Raw genomic sequence first — 23,855 nt, forward strand, 5'->3', positions numbered from 1 at the left:
CATTGCGTCGTAACAAGTCCTTCATGAGAGTATCATCATGATTGACTTTATTAGAAGGCAAAGTAACATCCTGCAGAGAGGGCAATATTGATAGCAGTTAGCAGCAAGAAGGCTGGAGATTAGGGACGGGATGCAATGGGAGAAGCTATGCAGTTTCAGTTAGTCACCTCAGGAAAGAGTTCAAACTCCATTTCTCTCGCATATGTCATCATGCCGCGGCCTCCTCCCCATCCCCCTCGGCCACGTCCTCGTCCTCTGCCTGACATCTGCCACCATCACAATTTTAGTGAGATAACAACAGCAACATAATTAAGGAACCATTTTATTCGAAAACCAGGGAGAACGAGGGCACTTGATCAAGGTAAACACCATATAAACAAGCTATGAAATAGAAAGATAAGCAGCGGAGAACATGAACATAGCATACGGCTCAAACCATATTTGAATAAATTATAAATTATATTAACTCAAATACTCCCAAACCAAGCCAAAATGCAGAAAAACTTGCCTTTCAAAGTGAACGCTCACATGCAGTTATCTTCTATCGAAGTTGAGAGTTGAAAGCTGTTATATAATAATTTTGTTAAACATATCAAATCATCTAACTATTTTTAACTAGTAACTTCACATGAAACCAACTGCACGTGAGTTTCTACCCCCTTTCAAAAGAGAAGCATAAGATCAAACAGATGGTGAGCATCTAAAAATACAGTACAGAACGGAACCATGCCACGATTAATTGATCGATCAAAATCAATTTGCATGATGTTAAATGAAAAAGAGGAACTAATACTCACATTGAAAGGTAACTATGAAATTGATGATGACGTGGCTCCTTGTGGTTGAGTTAAGTTGAATTGAACTGCGTTTCTCTCTCACTTCCTGCTGGCGGCACCGCCGGTTTGTAACCGAAGCAGGTAAATTAAAACCGAAACATAATAAAAGGGAAAGACCAGCGGGTAAGGAATTTTGAAGTAACAAACATTTTTGAATATTTTTCATTGAAAAATACTATTAAGTATTTGGATATTATTTTTTTTTAAGATTTATTAGAAATAAACTGCTAAAATAATACTCAAAAATTAATATTATTTTGTGTGATAAATTAATCCTTAACAAATCTAAAAATATAACAAAATAATAAAAATATTATTTTTTTTATAGTTAAAACATGATTTTTTAAGTTTAACAAACAATTTGAATAATTTTTTGTGAAAATATTAAAATTATTATTTAAAAAGTAAATAAAGAAAAATAACAATAGCTATTTAGAATGTGTCATATGTTATACTCTTAATATAATACGTCATACTTAACTACAACACATAAAAACCAACGAATTATTATTTAAATGACATATCTTTCCATCCTCATCTAGAAGTCTTGAAGTTGAGTTTCACTCCTAATTTTGGAAAAAAAAAACTACGATACAAAAAAATAATCAAATAAATTCAGTTGGTTAAAAAAAATTATTGAACAATTTTTAACTCAGTTGGTTAAAAAAAATTATTGAACAATTTTTAACGATCAAATTAACTCATATAATCTTTTAAAAATTATATCTAAAATTTCCTAATAATTTTTTTCTCCAAATCTTAGTTTTATTATATTATTTTTTTTTTTGTTTTAAAATCATCTTAATAACATGGGGTTAATAATGTTTATAACAAGCATATTTTATTGCCTTTAAAAAAATAGTTTTTAATAATTCAAAAGTCAAAACATTTAAAAATTTGATAACTCAGCATATGTCTTTTGTATACTCTTCCAATTGGGCACTCCTTAGCAAACATAAGTTACAAGCTATATACATAAAAGTTTAATTTTGATGCATTGACCGTGTAAAGCGTTTTATACAGTCGCGCAATCACATCCGTTCTTTTGGATGACCATTCATCCGGTCAATGTGAAAAGTAATTATGTTTACTGATGTAACATTATGTAATTGGATGTACATATAAAACTATTTTATACTAACAGTGCATCAAAATTAAATTCAATAATATAACGAATAATGAATATGTAGATGCTAAATTAAGAATTAAAGAATTTATTAAATTAGGAGTGAAGACCATTTTCTTAAGATCCACAAAGATGTACAAAATCACAAATACAGAAAGACAGAAAAGTGCAGCAACAGAGCCAAACATTCAAATTTATCCAGCCCAACATTTTCCTTTTTGGGGGGTATGAACTATGAACAACCATGAGCCCCTTACAGCTGCTATTATAATGTACAAACATTATTAGTAGTGAACAAAATACATACTACTTGTCACCAATTCAGTTTCTAAATAATGGGGTGATTCAGTCAAACACTAACATCAGTAACATGAAAACTACAACACAAGAAAATTGTTAATAGTTCAAACCTATGGTGACCAAGTAGAAATGGTGCCAGAACCAAGAAAGTTTAGTTTACATACTATTTAGTATTTACCACCCACATTATTAGTCTCTTGGGCGGGCGAGCCAGAGGGAACTAAGAGCGCGCAGCCTTGAAAAATAGTCATGTATTGCAAGGAGAGCACGAGCCGATTGGCGAGTAGTCAATATGCGGTGCATTTGTTGCAATGTCTGCTGGCGCAAATTGTCAGCCTGGTCGATCACCACCGTAGAAATGAAGAATTTAGTTGGTAGTTATAAAATGGATGCGTTTGACATAATTAATTTTCATGAAATGCAGTCTTAAACTATAAATTTCTTGGTCAATATTTCCAGAAGATGTGGTAATGGCACAGATTTGTTTGCCGATAACTACTCATACGAAGATATCTTCGTGTGAAGATGATAGATAAAAATTGTTAAATGGTTTGACATATTTGACTAAATCATTTCATATAATGTATCACCATCATAACTATCATCTTCACGTGAAGACATCGGGATGTGAATAGCTACCTTGTTTGCTAGGTGGAAAATGTTTTTTATCAATTGCAAAATTATTAGGAAATCAAGATTTGAATAAAAGATACTTTGTTAATTACCAAACTGAACCTAAAGTTGTGAATGTAAGAAAACCTTACCTGCCGAATAAACCCCTCCAGTGTCCCTAGCTTACCCATGGCCATGGCCATTTGACCCATGTAATTTGCGACATTCCCTGATGAACCGGATGAGCCAAGTGATCCAGAGGACAAAGTCTCTGCAAGAGATTGTTGCAGTGCTTCCATGCCCTGAGACAATGCATCTTCTGCCTGTTGAGAAGACTGTTGTAAGTTGGTAATACCTACCAACTGCTGCTCAGTGAGAGGCTCCAACTGATTTACCAGGAGCTGCAGCCGAATTTGCGGAATTCAAGTCAAAGAGTAATGAAAAGAATAAATGAGCCTAGATCTCATAAATGAGAAAACCGTTACAATAATTACAAGGAAACAATGTATTAAGGAAGTTTAAGACAGACACAAAATTGTTTATGCGAGCTATCGTGCATAAATTCAAGTTAAACAAGTTTTTAAGGTGAAGTTTGAAACTTGATAGGTGTTTCTTTTCAACCAGACACTCGGCAAGCTACAAGATATCTTCATCTTCAAACTAAGTTTATTTATTTAAGGATTCAATTCAGTTTCAGGGACTCATTATCTACTAACAACCCATAACTAACCCTTATCTCCTAGAATATATAGTACAACCTAGGAATAAAATTTGAAATTGGAAATAAAGAAAAAGAAACAAAGTCATCAGAAGGTTTTTTTTATTTTTACTACAGAAGAAAACTAAGAGTAAAGAAGGAATGATACTGTCTAAGAATCACAAACTTTTAATCTCATGGCATAAAGGTTTGTTATTGAAGAACTTGTATTATTGATGGAAGTGTTAGTAGGCTTGGCTTATACTAATCTTTGAATCTGAAAATTATGCTGCCTTCATTCGTGTTTATTCAATATAAGAGACAAGATGTAACATCATTTAGCCATCTCTTTTACAATATCTGCATCTGATTTAATCCTAGAAACATGTAAGAGATTACATTGTATGCTATCACGAAACACTATTGCTAATAAAAATCATAGACCTTAAAACAAACTATGAGAGCCACAAACAAAACGAACACGATAAGCTTACCTTAAGGAGTTCAGATGACCGAAAGCCACCGAGCCACAAAAAACACCTCTCAGCTGGGGTTTTCCACATGCCAGACAACAGGTGGAAGACATCAGCCTTAGCTGCAACGCCCTTCAGCCGAAATATCTCATCATAATGCGCCAATATACCATCAATAATCATTCGAAGTTCTGTATCACTTGCATGAGAATTTACAGCAGCTCTAAGCTCATTAATTTGTCGATTCTGCTCTTCCAGCCACCTTGCATATTCGACATCGAATTGCATGGCCCCTGTGAAACAATGTGGTGATGATTATTCATCAGATAGGAAGATCGAAGAGATAAAATGTTTCCTGTAATAGCCTCTTTTTAACATAATAACTGCCACTACTTATAGAAACATTCTGATATTAGAACTTGTGGAATGAATGCCATAGTTTTAGAAAGAATGATACCATTGCCGCTCATTGAATGTGCTTGATCACCTGAACTTGATATGAAGATTCCCTAGAGGAAAGGAAAATGAAGTTTTGGCTTGAAGTGAAAATGACTGGAATGCAAAAGGGACGGAAACGGAAAACAGCAACAACGAGAAAATAATTCCAAGGAATAGCTAAACCACACCTGCTGCCTGGCTCGCTGAAGCTCTTGTTCCAATTGCGTCAACTTCAAACGACTACTTTCCAATTGTTGAACATAAGCCTGTAGGAGTAACCAGCTTATGGTACCAACTCTTGAATATAATGCACAAGTGGGGAAATGTAAAATAACTATTTCCAATGACTAAAGGATAGACAAATAAGCAATAGACGAATTACTGGATTCTGCATTCGTCCACTACTAACGAATGAAGAGTTACCATAGCAAGGCCTGCTACCCTGGAGGGACTTCAAAGGGATACTTTAAAACTTCAAATTAGTAAGAGCCCGAAGAATGGTACCCATTGGTGCATATTTAGTTATCGTAAAAGGAAGTACATTTGGAAGAACTATAATCTCTGTATATAAAAGATGAAAAAAACTGAGAGAATCCACAACGTACAGCCAGCATAATCTGTCATTCCAAACAGATTGTCCTAATAATACATACAACCACATAAATAAGAATAAGAATTCATATCATCATGAGAATAAGAACTAGTGACAAGATATCCTTAGATTTTGTGTCTGCCAACTAAACATGAAATTCTTGTGTTTCTTTCTTGTCATTATAATAGGAATCTTTATATGGAACAAGTACAATAAAAGGACACATATTTATACTAATATAAGAATAAATATTATCCGAAATATAAAGTATAATCCTACTTTCTTTCGCAATCGGCTTTTCCTTGCAGCCTCACGATTCTGAGCAAGCCTGCGGAGAGTCTGTAACAATGAAAAATAACCATGATGTGACCCAAAAAAAAAAAAAGATTACCCTTACGGTAAAAGTTAGAATGAAATAAATTCTCAATTTGATGTCATTTTGAACATATGTATGGAAATAGAGGCGAAGATGTTGTGCATTTCTTGAGAGGATCAATGTGATTACATATATCTCTGGAGTGCTAAAATGGAGATTTATTCTTCGAGATATAAATTACCTTCTGATCTGTTTTATCCTTTGATCTGTCACTTGAGTCTGAAGCCACAGCAGCAAGGGATTGACTTCCATCAAACTGCATAAATATCGGAATGTCAATAACATCAGCAGAAAAGGCATCTTCTCTGCTTTGTGCCTTTATGGAACCAAAAAGGAAAAGATTTTTCATTTATTCTCATGCATTATGGTTTTTCTTTTCAATAAATTTTCAGCTCAAACTCAAGGAGAGCAAGCAAAGGATTACATAGCCACCACCAAGCCTCGTCATGCTTGGCAGCCGGGGCTAACAGCCTCAGTATGTTCAAATGCTATTCATAATTTTAGATTCAGATCAAGCACAGCTGAATCCATGAAGTTCGACCAGAATCAGTTCCTGTTTGTGCAAACCTCGAATATGGATTTGAGATTTATCGATTGAACTTAGAAAAGATAATAACATAACAGGTGAAAAGGAAACATCACCCGCTGATTCTTATCATCGGTATCGGCATCTGTAGAAATATCAGTTCTAGGACTGGCATCAGCCATGGCAGACTCTTCCTGGTTTTCTGTATCACCACTTGGTATTATAATGTGATTTGTTGATTGTACCTTTTGTGCCAGCAAGCTCAGTCGGTCTTCTAGGTACATAAATGAGCTTCTATCAACTGAAATTGGCAACTAAATTGAAACAGGAAAATGATAGAAAAGTTACAAATAAGTGGGTTGTAAACACAGATTCCAAACACATTATTTACCAAGCTGAAAATCAGTTAGGTAAAAAGAACTTGAAATATTCACCCTATCAGAAGTGCCAAGGTGAACAGGACCAGGAGAAATTGTCTGGCTACTTACTTTCAGCGACCTATTTACAGGATCTGAATCATATACCACAAAAAGTAATTAGAAAATGAAAGGATAGAGCATGATTCCTACAAAGATCATGTTCCTATACATCAAGCTCATCACCCAAGTAACAGCATATATGCATTTACACTATCTTTTTAACGAGCATCATCATGTAGTTCCAATCAATGTTTGTGAACAAATAATTACAAACAAAAACTCCAATGAAGATGATTTAATGCAGAAAAAAAAATTCTTACTTCCATTCAATTCGACAGCATTCTCCAAGTGATTTCCAATTGATTGATCAAAGTCGGACAAACAAAAAGAATCAACTCTGCTTGCCTCTGTATATATGAAAAACCACATACAAACAGAAGTCTTTTAAATTAGAATGCAGCAACAGCCTTCTAATCTGAACATAGGATATTTATTGCTTCTTGCAGTTTGATGAAAATATCTCTAGGAACCCACATTCACATAAGATATGAGATTCTAGAAGAAAAGGAGAAAGAAAGAAAAATGAACTTATTCAGAGTTAGAAGCATCAAGTCCAATTGTTACACCAATAGGCAATAGCTCATAATGATTAATCAATACCAAACAAAAGATGCATAGAGTTATAGAAGTTGAACTTCTGGTTCAAACAAACTGAAAGTATCTATGATTTCAAAATTCCTAGTTAGTATCTCTTCATTATTACAAAGGAAACCCAATCTATTGTGAAAATCATATCACTATCTAAATCATACACATTGAAAAAAAATGAAAAAAAAAAAAAAGCAAATAGCAAATAGCAAATAAATATACCTGGCATTGGAATTGGGCAAATGAGAATCCAAATTCAGCATTCTATGCCAGCACCACACCGCACATACACACACCCCTTCTTCAACAAAAATTCCTCAATTGAGTTGATTCCCAAAATGATATCAAAATTTAAAACCTAAAAGGTGAAAAAACCCTGCAACAAATAAAAACAACTCACGGAATCAACAACACAGTACTCTACTTTTGCTTCAAAATGACGAAATTAACCAACAAAACTAGCTACCAAGACTATGATAGCACAATCTCAAACAACAAACATAACTTGCAAAGCTAAGAGACATGCCAAAAGGATAACAACTTTAATTCAACCTTTTAAAAAAAAATTTATAAAAAAAAAAACCTAATAAGCTGTGTCACAAGATTTAGAAGAATCCAGAATTTGAGTACTCACTCTCCAACTCACGGAACACGATAATGTCCCCACGGGAAAAGAAGCTTCAGAAAAAAGTCAAACTTTGACGAACCATAGACTAATAATTTGACCCTGAATCAATAAATTTCAATCATAAATATATAAATCCAACTTCATTGAAGAACATTGGAACACACCATGGTTATATTTAAAGTTAATAATCGTGCACACATTATTTCTTTCGGAAAGTGAAGAAGGGAACCAACCTTGGAATTCAGATGATGCGGGTTATGATGAACAATGATGATGCTATCTGTTCAAAGTTTATTTTGTTGTGCGTGAATTATTATTATTATTATTATTATTATTATTATTATTATTATTGAATTAAATAAAAGTGAGAAAAATCAATTTGGTTGGTTGAGTAAAGAGCTGACTCGTCTGCTTAAATAAATATTGGAAGTTCGAATCGCATTTTATGTATGCAGTAATTTATTAATTTATGGTAAATCGGTAAATGAGACTCAAATGCGCGCAATAAATTAGTTTTTAATCTGTCGAGTTAGATAATAGCGCGAAAAAAATAATAAAATAAAAGTGAGAAGAAAGAGTAAGGAAAGAGAGCTACGTATGGATCATTCCAATCTATATATGTTGTCTTCTTCTGATTCCAAAAACTAATAATATAATAATCTTATTTATTTTTTATTTTATATAAATAGTTAAATACCATTCTTATTACTTTCTTAAACAAGTGTTCCAGGCACTAATTAGATACTTTCTCTCTCATCTTATCAACCCTCTCATTTTAAAAAAAATTAATCATTAGCAAAAAGATTTGTCGTTTCTTAATTAAATATAACTGATTTAAGTTGTATAAAAAATTAACACTTGATTTAATATTATATCTAATTAGAGGTGACAATAAATTGAATAAAAATTGGATTTAAACTCTAACATAATCATATTTACAGGTATAAATTCCTCGACTCAAATTATTATCCTAAATTTCTGAAAAAAAAACTCAAATATAACATTTAATTCTTTTATAATTTATAATATCAAATTTTGATATCTGAATCTAACTCTATTTACTGTAAATTTAATTATTAATTCGATCAAGTGAATTAGAATAAGTTGAATATCTTCAAATATCAATAGTATTGTGAGCCAAATATCTAAAAATAAATATATAATCATATCCATTTTTATTAACTAATTTTATAATATAATAGTAGACTTTTTATAGTGCAAAAATTTAGAATGTATTAGTATTTTGTTATAAGATATATATTCTAATAAAAATACTAAAAATATTTTTTCATAAAGATATTTATATTAAAAATATAATTTATTTATTTAGTCAAATTTTAAATAAAAATAATATTTTTGTAATATCCAAAATCAAATTCTAAAACTCATAATCTAATGATAAAAAAATTATTTTTCCATAATGATAATCATAAAATTTTTATCGAACTGTCTAACTTGACGTGAATTGTATTTTTCTCATTTTCTGTGCTCATGCATCTCTTTGCTTTTAATATTTTTTTTTTTTGTTCTAAAATACTTTCTTTTTTTTTTCTCCTTACACTGTTTACTTAAGTATGTCAGAGATATGCTGACACACTAACAACACAGCATCTCACAGATTACAGCTATCTTTCACTTTCTTCAGTGTTGGAGCTTGGATCCTCTACAACAAGTTACAGTTGTCATAAACATGCACTTGCCCCCAATTTTTGCCACCAAAATTACTTTGTTTTTTTATGATTATTAATTAATGAATTTTTTATTTTTGAAATTTTAATTTGTCTAAAAATAATTAGACCTCTAGATGAATATAAAAAAACTATATTATTTGAGAGATAGTTTGTTAGCAATTATCTTTATCAATTTAGAATTTAATTGAAAATATCATTCTGATACAAAAATATTAAATATTTAAATAAATTATGTAAGAATAAAACTATTTATAAAATAATAAAAATCCATCTAATATCTCAATTCTCAAAAACATAGTGTCTATCATAGTTATTAAAATCGGATCGATCGGTTTGATTGAAAAATCAGTAAATCAAATTTTATATTAGTTCAGTACTTAGACGGTTTAAGGTGAAAAATTCGTATGAATCGATCAGATCCACCTTAAACCGAATTCGTTGAAAATCAATCTGATCGAACCATTCAGAGGGCAAACATATGATGCACCAGTATTCTGTAGTCCATCGTGCTCCAAAATAGTTTAGTTGGGGGTTCAAACCCCTTTCCGCCAAGTTAGAAGCATCATTGATGGCCACTAGGCTATAATGCACCTTATTAACATAAATGCAAATTATACTACATGTAGTTATCTTTCATCAAATAATTTACTTATATTTAATTTATTTTAATTTTAGTTATAAATTCACTCATTTATAAATTAATTATATTTTGATTAAACAATAATTATATACTCACTTGTTTTTCTTTTTAATAATTATATAATACTTATTAATATTATTTTTTAATAAATACTTGTAACATATAATAGTATAAAAGATATAAATTAATTAATAAATTATTAAAATTTAAAAATAATAGTTATTTTAATATATAAATAAAATAAAAATATTTATGATAGAATAAAATAATAAAATATTTATTTTTTTATTCTATATTATTTTAAAATAGTTTGATTATTCTTAAATGTTAGTGAAGATATGTATTTTAAATTTTTGACTATTTTATAATTTTTATTTACGTAAAACTGAGTGACCTATCGATTGAACCAATAATTCAGTAGTCTGACTGATTTAATTATCGATTCGATTCTAATAACAACTATAGTTTGTACTTTGAAGGACATAAAAATATAACACAGAGGTTGAAAAAAAAAATTGGACATAAATATATAACTAACACTACATATTTGTTTTCATATGAAAATATATATTTTTTACTATTGAGTAATAGTGAATTATAGAATTTAATGTTGATATTATATATATATATATATATATATATATATATATATATATTTTAAATCGTTACTCTTTCTTATAAGTATTGCTTTTACAATGTAGTTAAACAAATATCTTTGTAGAAAAATATATTTGATATTTTTATTAGAGCAAGTACCTCCAAAAAAAAAAATCATATTTTATGTAAAATATGTTCTACTAAATCAAGCCATTTAAAGATATTGAATGAGGTTTTATTTCTTTTACAGATAATTCCAGTAATAATCATAATTTTTCTTAGGCATTTATATTTACGAAATAATTTTTTGAAAGTGTATATATGCATGTGTCACTTTACTCAATATTTGTAATCTTTTATTTTTAGAGTAAATTGTTGTTTTTGTCCCCAACGTTTGGGGTAAGTCCTATAATTGTCCCTAACGTTTAATTCGTCTTATTTTTATCCCCAACGTTCGAAAAATGATGCAATGTTACCCACCGTTAATTCCAGTCACAGAACACTAACGGAGATGCCTACGTGGATCCCTTTGTCCACTCTGGCAAACTTTGTCCCTGGTGACCGTTACTGAGAATTTGGGAAAAAAAATTGAAAATTTAATTTAAAAGGATGTTGAAACCCTAATTTCATCGTGCGTCTCCTGTAGCTTCTCCTTCTCACCATCGCCGTCTCTGTTGAAGTTGATTGCTGAGTCCATGGCTTCGCAGGGCTCCCAGGCGCCTAGTAGTAGCTTTGCTTCAGGTCGAAACAGCAGCCAAGGTCGTCGACGGAGAAGAACTTGTTACTGTGGGGAGAGGCCAGTGCTTGCGACTTCGTCAACGGCAGAAAATCCAGGACGGAGGTTCTGGGGCTGTGTTAACTATGGGGTAAGTAGGAAACTTTGCGTCTGGGTATGGCTGTTATTTGGTTTTTTGATTGGGATTTTCTTTTGGTTTTTGCCTAGATTGGAGAAGAGTGTGGGTACTTTGTGTGGGTAGAGTCGGAGCAAGAGCCACAAGTTCCTCGATTGAAAAGAAGAATCACATGCTTGAAGGGTAAAGTGACAACAGTTGAGAGGATGTTGAGAATGGCAGTAGCAGTTGGTCTGGTTGGATGGACATGCGCTATAATTTTGCTGTGTGAAAAATTTTCATCAACAAGAAATGGGAGGTTCTTTTTGCAGTAAGGCTGCAGAAACATAGTGGCTAGTGTAATGTGTTGGCAATGTGTTGTCTGTAATTTGGTGTGTAATGTAACTTGTTGATTGAAATTTATTGAATGAAAATTTGTTGTTATCCACTTTTATGTGTTTAGTTTACATTCTCATGGTACAAATATGGAGGTAACTGTCAGCAGAAATGATTAAATGAAACAGGGAAATAGAGCAAACATAAAGCATTAAAATCAACCATATGGCATAGATAGGCAATAGTCAGCAACTTAAGATACATACATTCCTAAGTAGATGTCTTAGAACTGGAAATATAAGTCAACATAGATGCTAAACAGTTTTACTATAGTAGCAGTAGCAAAACCAAATTGAAAACAGTTAAACCAACAACCATAGTTCCTAGGCTGATACAAAAGGCAAAACACAAAAGTTGTAACAAGTGAAACAAAGTCATTCCACTTTCTTCCATGCTCTTGGTGGTGTCCTAGCCATGAACCTGAGCTGAGACTGGGTGACCCTCTTCACTGGGCTTGGCAGTACCCTTGTAGTTGTTGGGGCTGGTGCAGAAGCAGTCTGTGAATGATTCACTTTGGCCCTTTTTGAAGCAGCTTGTGATTGTTGGGAGCTCACAGGTGGCTTCCTCTTTGGGTGTGAGGGTGGTTTGTTGTTGCTGCCCCTTTGCTTCCTACTTCCACTATCAGCAGCCTTACCAGAATCTGTCTTGGCAGATAATCTGGAACTTTTTCTGACTCCTTGCCTTTTTCTACCCTTTGAAGTAGAAGTAGCAACATTGTTAACCTGGTGACAAAATAGAAACAGAATAAATAACCAAATACACAATTATAAAACAGAATAAACACATAATTAAAATTTATTACAGTTGGATTTGGTGTGACTTTGCGCTTCTTTGGACAACTTCTTTTGTTATGGCCAGAGCACAAACAGTAAGAGCACTTTTGCTGTTGCCCTTCACGAGACAGTCCAGTCCTAGTAGCCTGCTCATCAGCACCTCTTGCCCTCTTCTTCTTTGGCCTCCCAATAGGTTTTCTATAAGTTGGAGGCAACACATCCTCGAACTGAGTTCTGTCCCAAAGGTTTGGCCCATTGACTGGGTAGACAACATGCTGGTAGCAAGAGATGTATGCAGCCTTTTTGTAGTAGTCAGCAACATATGAATCCACATTGAAGCACATTTTTCTTATGCATGTCATGGCATGTGCACAAGGAATTCCGGACAGTTGAAACTTCCTACATGAGCATTCATGATGCCTAAGATCAACCACAAATTTTTCCTTACCCCCCTGAATGCTAACCACCTCATATCTATCACGTCCAGCATACACACTCACCCATTGACCACTTAGTTCGGCTTGTTTTTCTACCTTAATCCTAATTCTGGGCAACACATCTCTATTATAAGGCACTATTCTGTCCCTGTTGTCAGCACAACGTTTCATAATGTAAACCCGGATATCCTCTAGCATAGTCACTATTGGCTTCTCCCTAGCCTCAACCATAACAGAATTAAAAACTTCACACATATTGTTAACTAAAGTGTCACACCTAGGTTTACACTCAAACCTGTGACGACACCAGTATTTTGTTGGAATCTCCATAAGATAGTTGTATGCTCCCTGATCCACCTTCTGTATCTCACTCATCCTCCTTTCCCATTCTTGAAGATAAGTTGCCTTGGCAGCATTCCACATCATTAGCTTCAACTGGAGTCCTGTATATCTCTTCTTGAAATTTGCATACAGATGTCTAACACAAAATCTGTGGTCAACTCCAGGCAGAAGCTCCTCAAAAGTTGGCACCAACCCCTGTTTTGAGTATAAGAAAAGTTGTGACAAAACTTATGAATGTTACATGCTAACTAGAACACTTGTAATTAAGTATCAAACAACATAAAACACATGTAATTAACTAGAACACTTGTAATTAAGTATCAAACAAAATAAAATACATGTACCTTCTGTTGGTCAGACATGAAGGTGCAGGTCCTGATTTTGTCTGCTCCTAGGTCATCACACAGGTGCTGGAGGAACCATGTCCACAAGTCCTTTGTTTCAGCTTCCACAACTGCATATGCTATTGGCAGGATTTGATCGTTTGAATCCCAACCCATAGCAGTCAGTAACCAACCTCCATAAGGTGTTTTCAGAAAATAGCCGTCCAACCCAATTATTGGCCTACAAGCCATAAAACTCCTCCTACAAGCATCCAACATCACATATATCCTCTCAAACCTGGGCCTTAAATCTACCCCTGACACTGGTCTTTCAGAAGCAAATTCAGGAGGCCTCTGAACCTTCAGATGCACTGATGACCCAGGGTTGGTCCTCAGCAACTCATGACAGTAGTCATACAATCTTCTGTACTGCTCCACATATGTCCCCTGCAACTCATCCAGAGCAAACTGTCTAACTCTGGAGGCCTTAGATTTGGTCAACTCCACATTCCATTTTGTGTATGCTTTTCTCATTAGTGTGGTTAACTTAATATTTGGGTTCTCAGCAATTTTGTTCAAGAAAACCTTACTCAACCACCTTGCATGCATGATTCCAATCTTCAGCTCCCTAGAGCAATTGTGCTTGTTGTTGCAGCTCTTCAACTGCCAACTACGCTCATGCTTCATCTTTCCACAGTATGCATACCAATCACATCCCTCCACACATTCCACCTTAACCCTCTTCAGATCCACCTTTGTGAATCTCAAACCCCTGCCACTGCTGACAGCATATGCAGTGGCACAGTCTTTGAACTCCTCCCTTGACACATACAAAGTTCCCACCTCCCAAGTGTATTCACTCATGTTCTTCAACGGCCTGTGTATGGGATACCTCTTTCCCGGGCCATCCTCATCATCACTGAATGGAGTATCCAGGAACTCCTCACTGTTATAACCTGTATCCTCATCACCAAAACCCCCTACAACTTTTTCCTTACCAAGATTTTGTGCAGCTGGTTGTGATGATTGACCATGAGACTGATTGGGTGCAGACTCTTTTTCCCCCTCTTCTGTGATGTTCACATCAACTAAGCCTTCAGCTCCCTCCCTCTCATCATCACTGTCACCAAAATCAAGACTACCAAGGCTGTGAGTTGATGCATTCCCAGCAATCGAATCAGAAGTCCATGAGCTTTCACTCCCCCTGGGTTCATAGTCATCATCTTCAGATGTCTCACTCCCCTCCTTATCTTCTTCAACAGCATCATCACTCTTTACAACCTCACAGGATCCCTCACTCATAGACCCAACCTCTTCCACTTCAGTAGGCCCATCAGTTGGCCCATCAGTAGCTGCCTTTGACCCAACACCAGGGCCATCATACACAACAATTGGGCCAGGCCCAGCTTGATCACCTTCTTCAGCAGGAGCAGTAAGTTACCCAGGTTGCACAACTTCTCCCACCTCACTTGTCTTGTGCACAACATACACCTCAACCATGTCATCCTTTACTCCAATTCTTGCCATATCCATTGCATCTTTGTCGGTTTTAAGCATGGTCAAACCGTCCTCTAACCCAGCATTCTCAGCTTTATACCACATCGCAGCAATATCCTTCTTCAAATACCCCTGTCTACTCACTATTTCATACACCTCAATCAAACTCCATTCATCCTCATCACAGTAGTCTACGATAGACGTCTCCCCACCTAAATACCTAACAGTACCTCCTTGAAGCCGAAACATCCCCTGGTGATAAATTTTAACACTAAAATGACTCATCTCTTCCGCTTCTGTTCCTATGACACAAACCATAAAACAACGGTAATCAATGTGCAGAAACACAGGTTCAAAAGACTCTACTAACATCAACAACCCCAAACCCTAAGAGCTATAACATTGCAATCCCAGAAACCCTATGCATTAACATTTTCACTTGCATGAACTATTCAGGCCAAACGAAAATCAAACATACATTGCACATACCTTTTCGCTCTGTGCCGTTTCGAAGTTTTCAGAACCACCAACACGAGGCAACGCTCTCGTGTGTAGGTAGCACACAACCACCAACTCGCTTCAATATGTCTTCTTCCTTCCTAATCGAGCGCGAAGAACAGAGGAGCAATAATCAGTAGGGTTCAGGAGGTGTGGGTGGAATGTGAAGTGTTTCATTTTCCTTAAACTGCAAGCGTTTCGTATGGTCAAAGAAAACATTACGCGCGAAGTGAACCCCCAGTCAATACACACGTTTGGGGTTACTAACGCCTCGGGTCCACGTAGGCATCTCCGTTAGTGTTCTGTGACTGGAATTAACGGTGGGGTAACATTGCATCATTTTTCGAACGTTGGGGACAAAAATAGGACGAATTAAACGTTAGGGACAATTATAGGACTTACCCCAAACGTTGGGGACAAAAACAACACTTTACTCTTATTTTTATTAGTGTTATAAATTATTCTTTTTTAATATTTAAAAAATAATATTCTTAAAAATAATTGTCTACTTTTAATATTAAGCAGATATTAAATATTTTTTAATAATAATACGGTTAATTTAATTGTATTAATTGCATAAATTGTATGATCATTTGGTCATACTATCGGTTTTGATGGCTATTGAAGTTGGTCAATTACGTACGTTAGCATATTCTTGATGACGGATTAAGATTATGAGAAAACGTTTTTTGTTTTAAACTTTAATGTTGTTTATAATTTGTATAGTACAAAATAATAAAATTAAATTCTATTTTATATTTTTTATTAAAAATATTACATGTATACACAAAATTAATTATCAAATTAATTATTATGTGTATATGTAAATATATATATATTATTTAATATATTTTAGTGTATATTTTTATATTTTAATAGAAAATTTAAAATCTCTAAAGTAAAAAAATTAGTAAAATGATAAAGTGAAAGATTAAAATGTATGTCTTATTATTTTAATCTAAAAATAATTAATTCTTTATTTTAAAAGATTTTAATTTTTTTAATATATTTTATATAAATTTTTAATTTAATAATTAATTCTTAATATACACAATATAATTATTTATTTATCTAAAAAGAATCTAAAGATAAAACTACTAAAAATGAAAAAAGTAAAACTATAGAGTTTAAATATCTTGTAGAATAATTGAAGTCCACTCTCCAATAAAATTGAAGAGAATTCCAAACTTGGAAGCACATCATTGGACAAAGCAACAAGCAATACAAGAGCACAGCACCAAGACCTTTTGGGTCATATCAATCTTTTGGTTTTTAATGCTTTCACACAATTTATTTGTCATAACTCACAAGTCATTCATTTACGGGTAAAGGTCTAATCATAGAAATTATTTAGAATGCTTAAACATTGTACTAAAGAATTAGTATATTTTATGATTTGTAGTTATTAATTAATTATTATTAATATTTTTAATAGTATAAAATTATATTTAATAATATAAAATTATGCCCATTTTTATAATTAAATACTGATTAAATTTTAATAAAAGAGCTTATTCGTAAAACTTTTTCATACTTAAATTCAAGGTGTAATTTAAACTGTCAGTTTCTTAATTAAATGACGATATTGATACTAAGCCATATTTAAAGTATGATTTAAAATGTATCTTTTAGTCAAAGAATAAAATAACAGGATGATCCGTACATACATACTTCTCACTAATTAAAAAGTATTATTTTTTTTAATTAAATAAAATTTAATTTTTTATTTAAAATTCACAATTAATAATTTAAAATTTTAAAATTTTAATTTTAAAATTTAGAGTTTAAAATTTATATTTTAAAATTCAAATAACACTGTACTCTGTTTTTTTTTTTTTTAGAATACATTATTAGTATTTGCAAACTTAATTAAGTCATCAACCTATATTCATGTAATTTTTTTTTCTCTTTAATCTTTCTAGAGTATCTTCAATTTAACGAACTAACGATTAGTTCATCAGAAATATAATCTTAACTTTATTCAAAGAATCACTCGAGGTGCCAATAAGTTATATCTCAAATGATATAGTCTCTTTATATTTATCTAAGAAATTACAGGTTTAAATCTCTTTATCTTCAAAAAAAAAAAAAAAAACAACAACAGTAGAGGTAGCAGTTACCTTCAAGTATATTTTCACTCAACAAAAAGGGGCAAAATGGTAACACCACATCAAGCTTCAAAGAAGCTCCAAAAATGGCAGTTTTGCTAAGTAAACATGATGCCGAATCCATATCTACATGAAATTAAGAGGCTACAAGCTATTAATTCTAACAAAATTCATCTCAAAACTTGATATATAAATATATATATAAGTAATTTTCCTTCATATACATACAAATCTAGCTAGTACATCATATCAAAGTTGAGAAAATCGTATTGTAACGACGACGGTTCAATCATTGAAGAAGTTCTAGAAGAATCCAGCAAGAACTCGGTGTAATCAGGTTTCAACCAATTAGTAGTAGTAGTTGAAGCATCGTGAAACAAATAAGATTCTTCATTCTGATGAAGATGAACACCATTGTTATCGTTGTTGTTGATGACGTTGTAATTGTTGGTGTTAGTAGCTGCTTCTTCCATGAAGATGACGTCAGCAACGTTGGAATCTTGACCGGTGAGTTCTTGAACAACGGCTCTGAACTTGGAGGCACTTGTCTTCACCTTCATGGGGCTTGAAATATATGTCACTTTGAAATTGTCCTTTTTGCCCCTGCTCTTGCTCTGCTTCTTATTGCCATGGTTAACACCAAGCATGTCCATAATGGTAATAATAATAATAAGATGAAGGTTGTGTGGATATTGGATAGATTAAAATGGTTCAATTAGGCAAAGTATTTATACATGCCAAAATTGGGGGGGTTGTGTGTATTGTTCTTAGTCAAAGGTGACTTTCCTGGAAACTATTATGTTGTTGATGATGATGGAATCATAGAAAATAGAAAACTTGTTATTAAAGTGATGGGTATGTTGATTGATGGTGGAATGGGAAGGTAATTGGAAACCAGGGAGGTTTATTAGGTTTGGATTTTTTATAAGAAGATTCCTTGAATTATGAAGGGACCTAGGGATTATATATTATTGAAAAAATTTTAAGTGTATTAGTTACGGTGGAAACTCAGGTGCAGTCGATTTCACGTGAAGTTGATACCTGAGAGCTGTTAGATGATTTAACTGATTTGACTAAATATTTATCTAACGGCTCTCATATATCAATTTCACATGAAATCGACTTTACCTAAGTTTTTACCATTAGTTATACGGATGTTTCAAAAATTTTAATTTTTGATCCCAATATAAAAATATATATAATATATATTAATTAAAATTAACAGATTATTAAAATATCAGTATTTTAAATGTATTTAAAATTTTTTTTATATTATTATATAGTATCTTTCTATAATCTATTATTATTATCATAATAAATACTTTTTTTAGTTTTTAACTATTTTGGATAATTTTTTTAATAATTTAAAATATTTAATTGATCTCTAATTATTTAAGTAATTAATTTAAATAGTTTTTATAAATAATAATTTGTTGATGTATACAAAATTGTTTAGTCTAATAACAAAAATTATTTAAACCAATTATATATGCATTAGTTAATAATTTTCGAATGGTGAAATAATAGTTTTTCTTCTAGATAAACAGTCGAGATCAAGAAGAATATTTATTATTATTATTATTATTATTATTATTATTATTATTATTATTATTATTATTATTATTATTATTATTAAGGGATCCAAATGATATTAGGGTGACACGTAAGGTGGTGAATTTGTGATGGATAGGGATTTGTGTTCAATGAACTGTTAGGGGTCAGTCACATGCCGCAGCCATGGATGACTCAAGAGACTTTGAGGTCACCAATATAATCTATCTAGAACCTACAATTAATTTCCCTAATCATACTTAACAAGTAAACAAAAATAAATAGTCTACTTTCTGTTTTCAAATCACTTATACTATGCATAAGTTATTTATTTATTTTTTTTTTCTACTTATATGATGCATAAGTTATTATTATTATTATTATTATTATTATTATTATTATTATTATTATTATTATTATTAGTTTTATTTTTTTTATTTTTAAAGTAGTATCTAGTGATGAGTATGAAATTTTTTAAATTTTATAAGCTTGGATAATAGATATTTTTTTTAATTTATTAGCAAAGGGTGATAAAGCCCAACATTACACAACTCTATATAAAGTCAAAGTTGAGTTCAAAGATTCATGGTTGTCTTTTATATATTTTATTTGACTTTGAGATATGTCATGTTCAACAATCACATATATCTATGAGATTAGAAGAATAATGCAGTGCTTTAAAATTTCTTAAATAACTGTTGTTATTAGTCGTTAAGTAACATATATAAAAATAAATGTTTCTAAAATACTAATTAAACATGCATGAGATTTAGTTTTTAAAAATATAGAATATCATAAAAAAGACCAATTTATATAAGTTATACATGTGAATTGAAAAATTGCTTGGGTACTTAAATTGTTATTCTGAAAATGCAAAAGATTATATTTGCTACTAGGATTGGACGTGAGCCGAGTTGGGTCGAGTTAGACCAAACTCAAATTCGGTTCATGAAAATTGAACTTGGTTCACGGTTCAGCTCATTAATAATCGAGTCGATTTTTTAAGTTTAAACTTGACTCACCGAAAGTTCACGAGCTGACTCGAACTCACGAATTGACTTAAATAACACGAAAATAATCTGTAATTGTATATCAAATAAATTATAAATTATATATATTAAAAAATATTAATTTTATATATTGTGTATCTATTAATTATAAATTGTTTATTTATGTACTATATTAAAATTATAACAAATAATTATAAAATTTTAAATAAGAATATTAATATATATAAAGTTATATATTACTATTTTATATGTATATATATAATATTAAAAGTATATATATATATATATATATATATATATATATATATATATATATATATATGAACTCAAGTTTGGCTCATCAGCTCATGAACTCAGCTTGTCGAACTATTAACGAGTCAAACTCGAACAGACTCATAAACTGACTTAACTCACTTCCAACCCTATCTGTCACCTTCTCTAAAATGAAGGCATCAAATAATAAACATTAATAGTAAGCATTGAGACACATAGTTTAATAGTTATTATTCTTGGGGTATATTTATTATAAGTAGAAAGATTAAACTTTTTTATTTTAATAAATACACAACAAATATATTTATATCTTTTTTATAAAAAAAATAATCAATAATTTTAACATATACTATTAAAATACATATTAACTAAATTCTTATTTTTATGTATAATTTAAATAAATATGGGTTGTTATCTTCCATTTTTATCCCTTTTTAAAACAATAACATCGAAGAATAATGTCTGAAAAAAGAAAAACTGAATTACTATAATAATGGCACTTATACAAAGGAAAATATCATAATAGAAATCTACCAAGAGAATATCAGAAGTGAGAAACAGAAAGCACCAACATTGACCAAGTGTAACGGTTGTTGACCCAATGGATATGTCTTTATCAAACAATGATGAAATAAATTAGATAATATTATATCGTCAAATAAAAATAAAATTGGTCGTTTATATGGTAAAAGAAAAATGCTGTCAATTGTTATGTGACCAACAATAATTGGGTGAAAGAAAATTATAGAGAGAAAATTACTATTTAAATTAAGAAATATATATATATATTAGAGATATAATTATTAATATTGTATTTTTTTATTAGTTTAAATTTTTAAGAGAAATAGTTTTATTATGATATAGTATTAGAATGTTATGATCGAAAATTTTAAAATTTGATTTTTGATGAATTCTAAAAAATAAAAAAATAGCATGAGTGATTTTACCAAAAATTTAAGTTGATAGAAAAAAAAAACATAATTCAAGAATGAGAAAAGATAACATTTTAGAAAATAAATTGATAGTAATTATTTAAAATTATTATATATTATATAATTTTATATCTTACTACAATTGATGACAGCCAATTATGCCAAAGTTCAATAGAAGATTCAATGATAATACGATAAAATTGTTTGCTTTAAATTCAATTTTAGATTCAAAAATAATTATAAATTTTTTAATGTCGATAAAGTATGTGAATTAGTATAGAATGATTTTATTCAAATGACTTTTAACGATTAAGAGAAATTTTATATTAGAATGCAAGCTTAACATTATGAATTTGATATTTCTAATCATGTTAAATTAAGTAATTTGAACAATATTTTTGAGTTATGTCAAGGATTAACGAAGATAGAAAAATCTTTAATGTATTATTTGATTGATCGTTTAATTCACTTATTATTAACTCTTCCTGTTTTACCTGTTACAACTGAAAGATCTTTTTGAGTTATGAATATTGTGAAGAATAGACTCAAAATAAAATGAAAGATGAATTTTTTGCTAATTATCTTTTGATTTATATTGAGAAAAAGATTACTGAACATTTGACATAAATTCTATTATCAATGAATTTTATGATACGAACAATCGATGTATACCACTTCATTAGTAAAAAGGACACACATATTTTTTATATTTTAAAATATATTCTTTATCAGTATATATTATTTGCATAAATTTTATTTTAATGTTATATACATATTATTACTCCCGTCATAATAATATTTTTATATATGTTCCTAATATGAACAGTTATATCTCTAATAAAATAATTATATCAATAAAATACATTATATTCTCCATAATTCATTTCACAAATTATTAATTATAATTTTGAATCTTTTGAATATCTGTAAATTTGTTTAGTTGACAATAGAAATTAAATTTGCTTGACTAAAACAAGTAATTAATGATTGAAGGATACTAAAAATATAAATAATGAAAGTATAATAATGAATAATAATAAACTCTATTTGAGATAGACATGTAAGTCATAGGAACATGACGTTTCATGAGCTTGAGTGAAGAACCCTTTTATAATATATTAATGAGATATTAATATTGTTGTTTATATTCAATGATGAAAAGCTTTATCACTATTGCATATTTGTATCTATAAAAATTCTAGAAGCCACATGGTTAATATATTTGTTTTTATCCCTTTTATTATTATTTCTAATCATTTGTTTCATAAATTAGTAATTGTAATAATTGTAAATTTATATAATAATTATAGATTTATTAAATTAAAAAATAGGTAATTAAAATTAATGAATGAGATTTAAAAGACTACTTTGGAAAAAAAAAATAGAACAACATAGCACCTCATCTCAGATAAGTTGAATAAAAGTTCAATTTTAATATATTAAGAAGATTTGAACATTCTTAATGATTAATTACTCTTTCCTAGTTTAGGAGCTATACCAAAACTGTCTTTGAAATTAAACAATATGGTGGTGGATATTATTTTATTAGCATCATGATTTAATATTTTGTATTAGTGTTTTTTATTGTAATTTAGATGTTATTTCTTGAAAGGACAACATTCAAATTACCCTTAAAACTTTATTGGAGAAAATTAATAGCTATTCTAAAATATTAATTCTGAAATTTAGTAGAATTTTCTTTTCATTTTTGACAAGTTGCTTATTGGAAACTAAATATTGTATTCCCCAGTGTAAAACCAATAAATAAATAAATAAAAATTTTGTGTTCCCACATTAATTTCTGAGATGGTGATTGCTTATTGATTGTATAGAATTGTTCTTTCTTTGAGTCAAAGTTTGTGCACCTTTGTTATTCAGCGATAAAGGTTTTCTTAGAATATAAGCTTCAATATTGCTTTTGAATAATTTAATTTAAGAAAATTTAAAATATAAGAAAGTTTTAATATTTTAATCTTTATGATTATTTCTCGCTTGATATTATTATTATTATTGATTTAAAACAAAGTTAGATCTTTTAAAATAAAAAGTTGATAAAATAAAAAAATATCACTATTAAATTTGTAATTTCTATAAAATATATAATCCATTAATTATTATCTTAATTTAAAAATAATTAACTTCTCATTTTATTTATTATTTTATTAATTTTTTCAATTTAAAAATTCTTAATCCGATTTAAAAATATAGAAAACGACCTTTTTAACCGGAAAAAGTACATGTGCTTTTTAAATAAAGATTATCGATGTCTAAATACTTTTATAATTA

General features: G+C 30.6%; 2 protein-coding genes across 3 annotated transcripts; both read right to left on the minus strand.

Annotated features, from left to right (window-relative positions):
* Window positions 1-2,034: 2,034 nt before the first annotated feature.
* LOC112785040 (transcription factor TGA2.2) lies at window positions 2,035-7,998 on the minus strand. 2 transcript variants are annotated; one of them, XM_025828445.3, is made up of 13 exons: window positions 7,905-7,996; window positions 7,678-7,770; window positions 7,266-7,419; window positions 6,716-6,802; window positions 6,411-6,487; window positions 6,093-6,290; window positions 5,632-5,706; window positions 5,354-5,413; window positions 4,671-4,748; window positions 4,502-4,553; window positions 4,066-4,337; window positions 3,027-3,275; window positions 2,035-2,598 (listed from the first exon to the last, which is right to left on the minus strand). In XM_025828445.3, the coding sequence occupies exons 3-13, from the start codon at window positions 7,270-7,272 to the stop codon at window positions 2,452-2,454; spliced, it is 1,302 nt and encodes a 433-aa protein (XP_025684230.1). In that variant the 5' UTR covers window positions 7,273-7,419; window positions 7,678-7,770; window positions 7,905-7,996; the 3' UTR covers window positions 2,035-2,451. The 2 variants fall into 2 exon arrangements, with proteins under 2 accessions (XP_025684230.1, XP_025684231.1); XM_025828446.3 differs by lacking the exon at window positions 7,678-7,770 and having other exon boundaries at window positions 7,905-7,998.
* A 3,962-nt stretch (window positions 7,999-11,960) lies between these two features.
* On the minus strand, window positions 11,961-14,564 carry LOC140183282 (uncharacterized). The gene is made up of 3 exons (XM_072231320.1): window positions 13,722-14,564; window positions 12,628-13,572; window positions 11,961-12,547 (listed from the first exon to the last, which is right to left on the minus strand). Exons 1-3 carry the CDS (start codon window positions 14,562-14,564, stop codon window positions 12,200-12,202), a joined length of 2,136 nt encoding a protein of 711 aa, XP_072087421.1. The 3' UTR covers window positions 11,961-12,199.
* Window positions 14,565-23,855: the final 9,291 nt, after the last annotated feature.

This window comes from Arachis hypogaea, chromosome 20, assembly GCF_003086295.3.
Source record: "Arachis hypogaea cultivar Tifrunner chromosome 20, arahy.Tifrunner.gnm2.J5K5, whole genome shotgun sequence".
Taxonomy (NCBI): domain Eukaryota; kingdom Viridiplantae; phylum Streptophyta; class Magnoliopsida; order Fabales; family Fabaceae; genus Arachis; species Arachis hypogaea.

What these genes read in the sequence shown, in the direction of transcription:
- LOC112785040 (XM_025828446.3), bottom strand. An exon ending in TTCAGCGAGCCAGGCAGCAG is followed by an intron (nt 4,554 to 4,670) that starts GTGTGGTTTAGC and finishes CCTTTCCTCTAG; the next exon opens with GGAATCTTCATATCAAGTTC. An exon ending in TGGAGGGGTTTATTCGGCAG is followed by an intron (nt 2,599 to 3,026) that starts GTAAGGTTTTCT and finishes GTGATCGACCAG; the next exon opens with GCTGACAATTTGCGCCAGCA.
- LOC140183282 (XM_072231320.1), bottom strand. Translation starts at nt 14,564, where the DNA reads ATGAGTGAATACACTTGGGAGGTGGGAACTTTGTATGTGTCAAGGGAG. An exon ending in TCATGTCTGACCAACAGAAG is followed by an intron (nt 13,573 to 13,721) that starts GTACATGTATTT and finishes TACTCAAAACAG; the next exon opens with GGGTTGGTGCCAACTTTTGA. An exon ending in AAGTCACACCAAATCCAACT is followed by an intron (nt 12,548 to 12,627) that starts GTAATAAATTTT and finishes TTTTGTCACCAG; the next exon opens with GTTAACAATGTTGCTACTTC.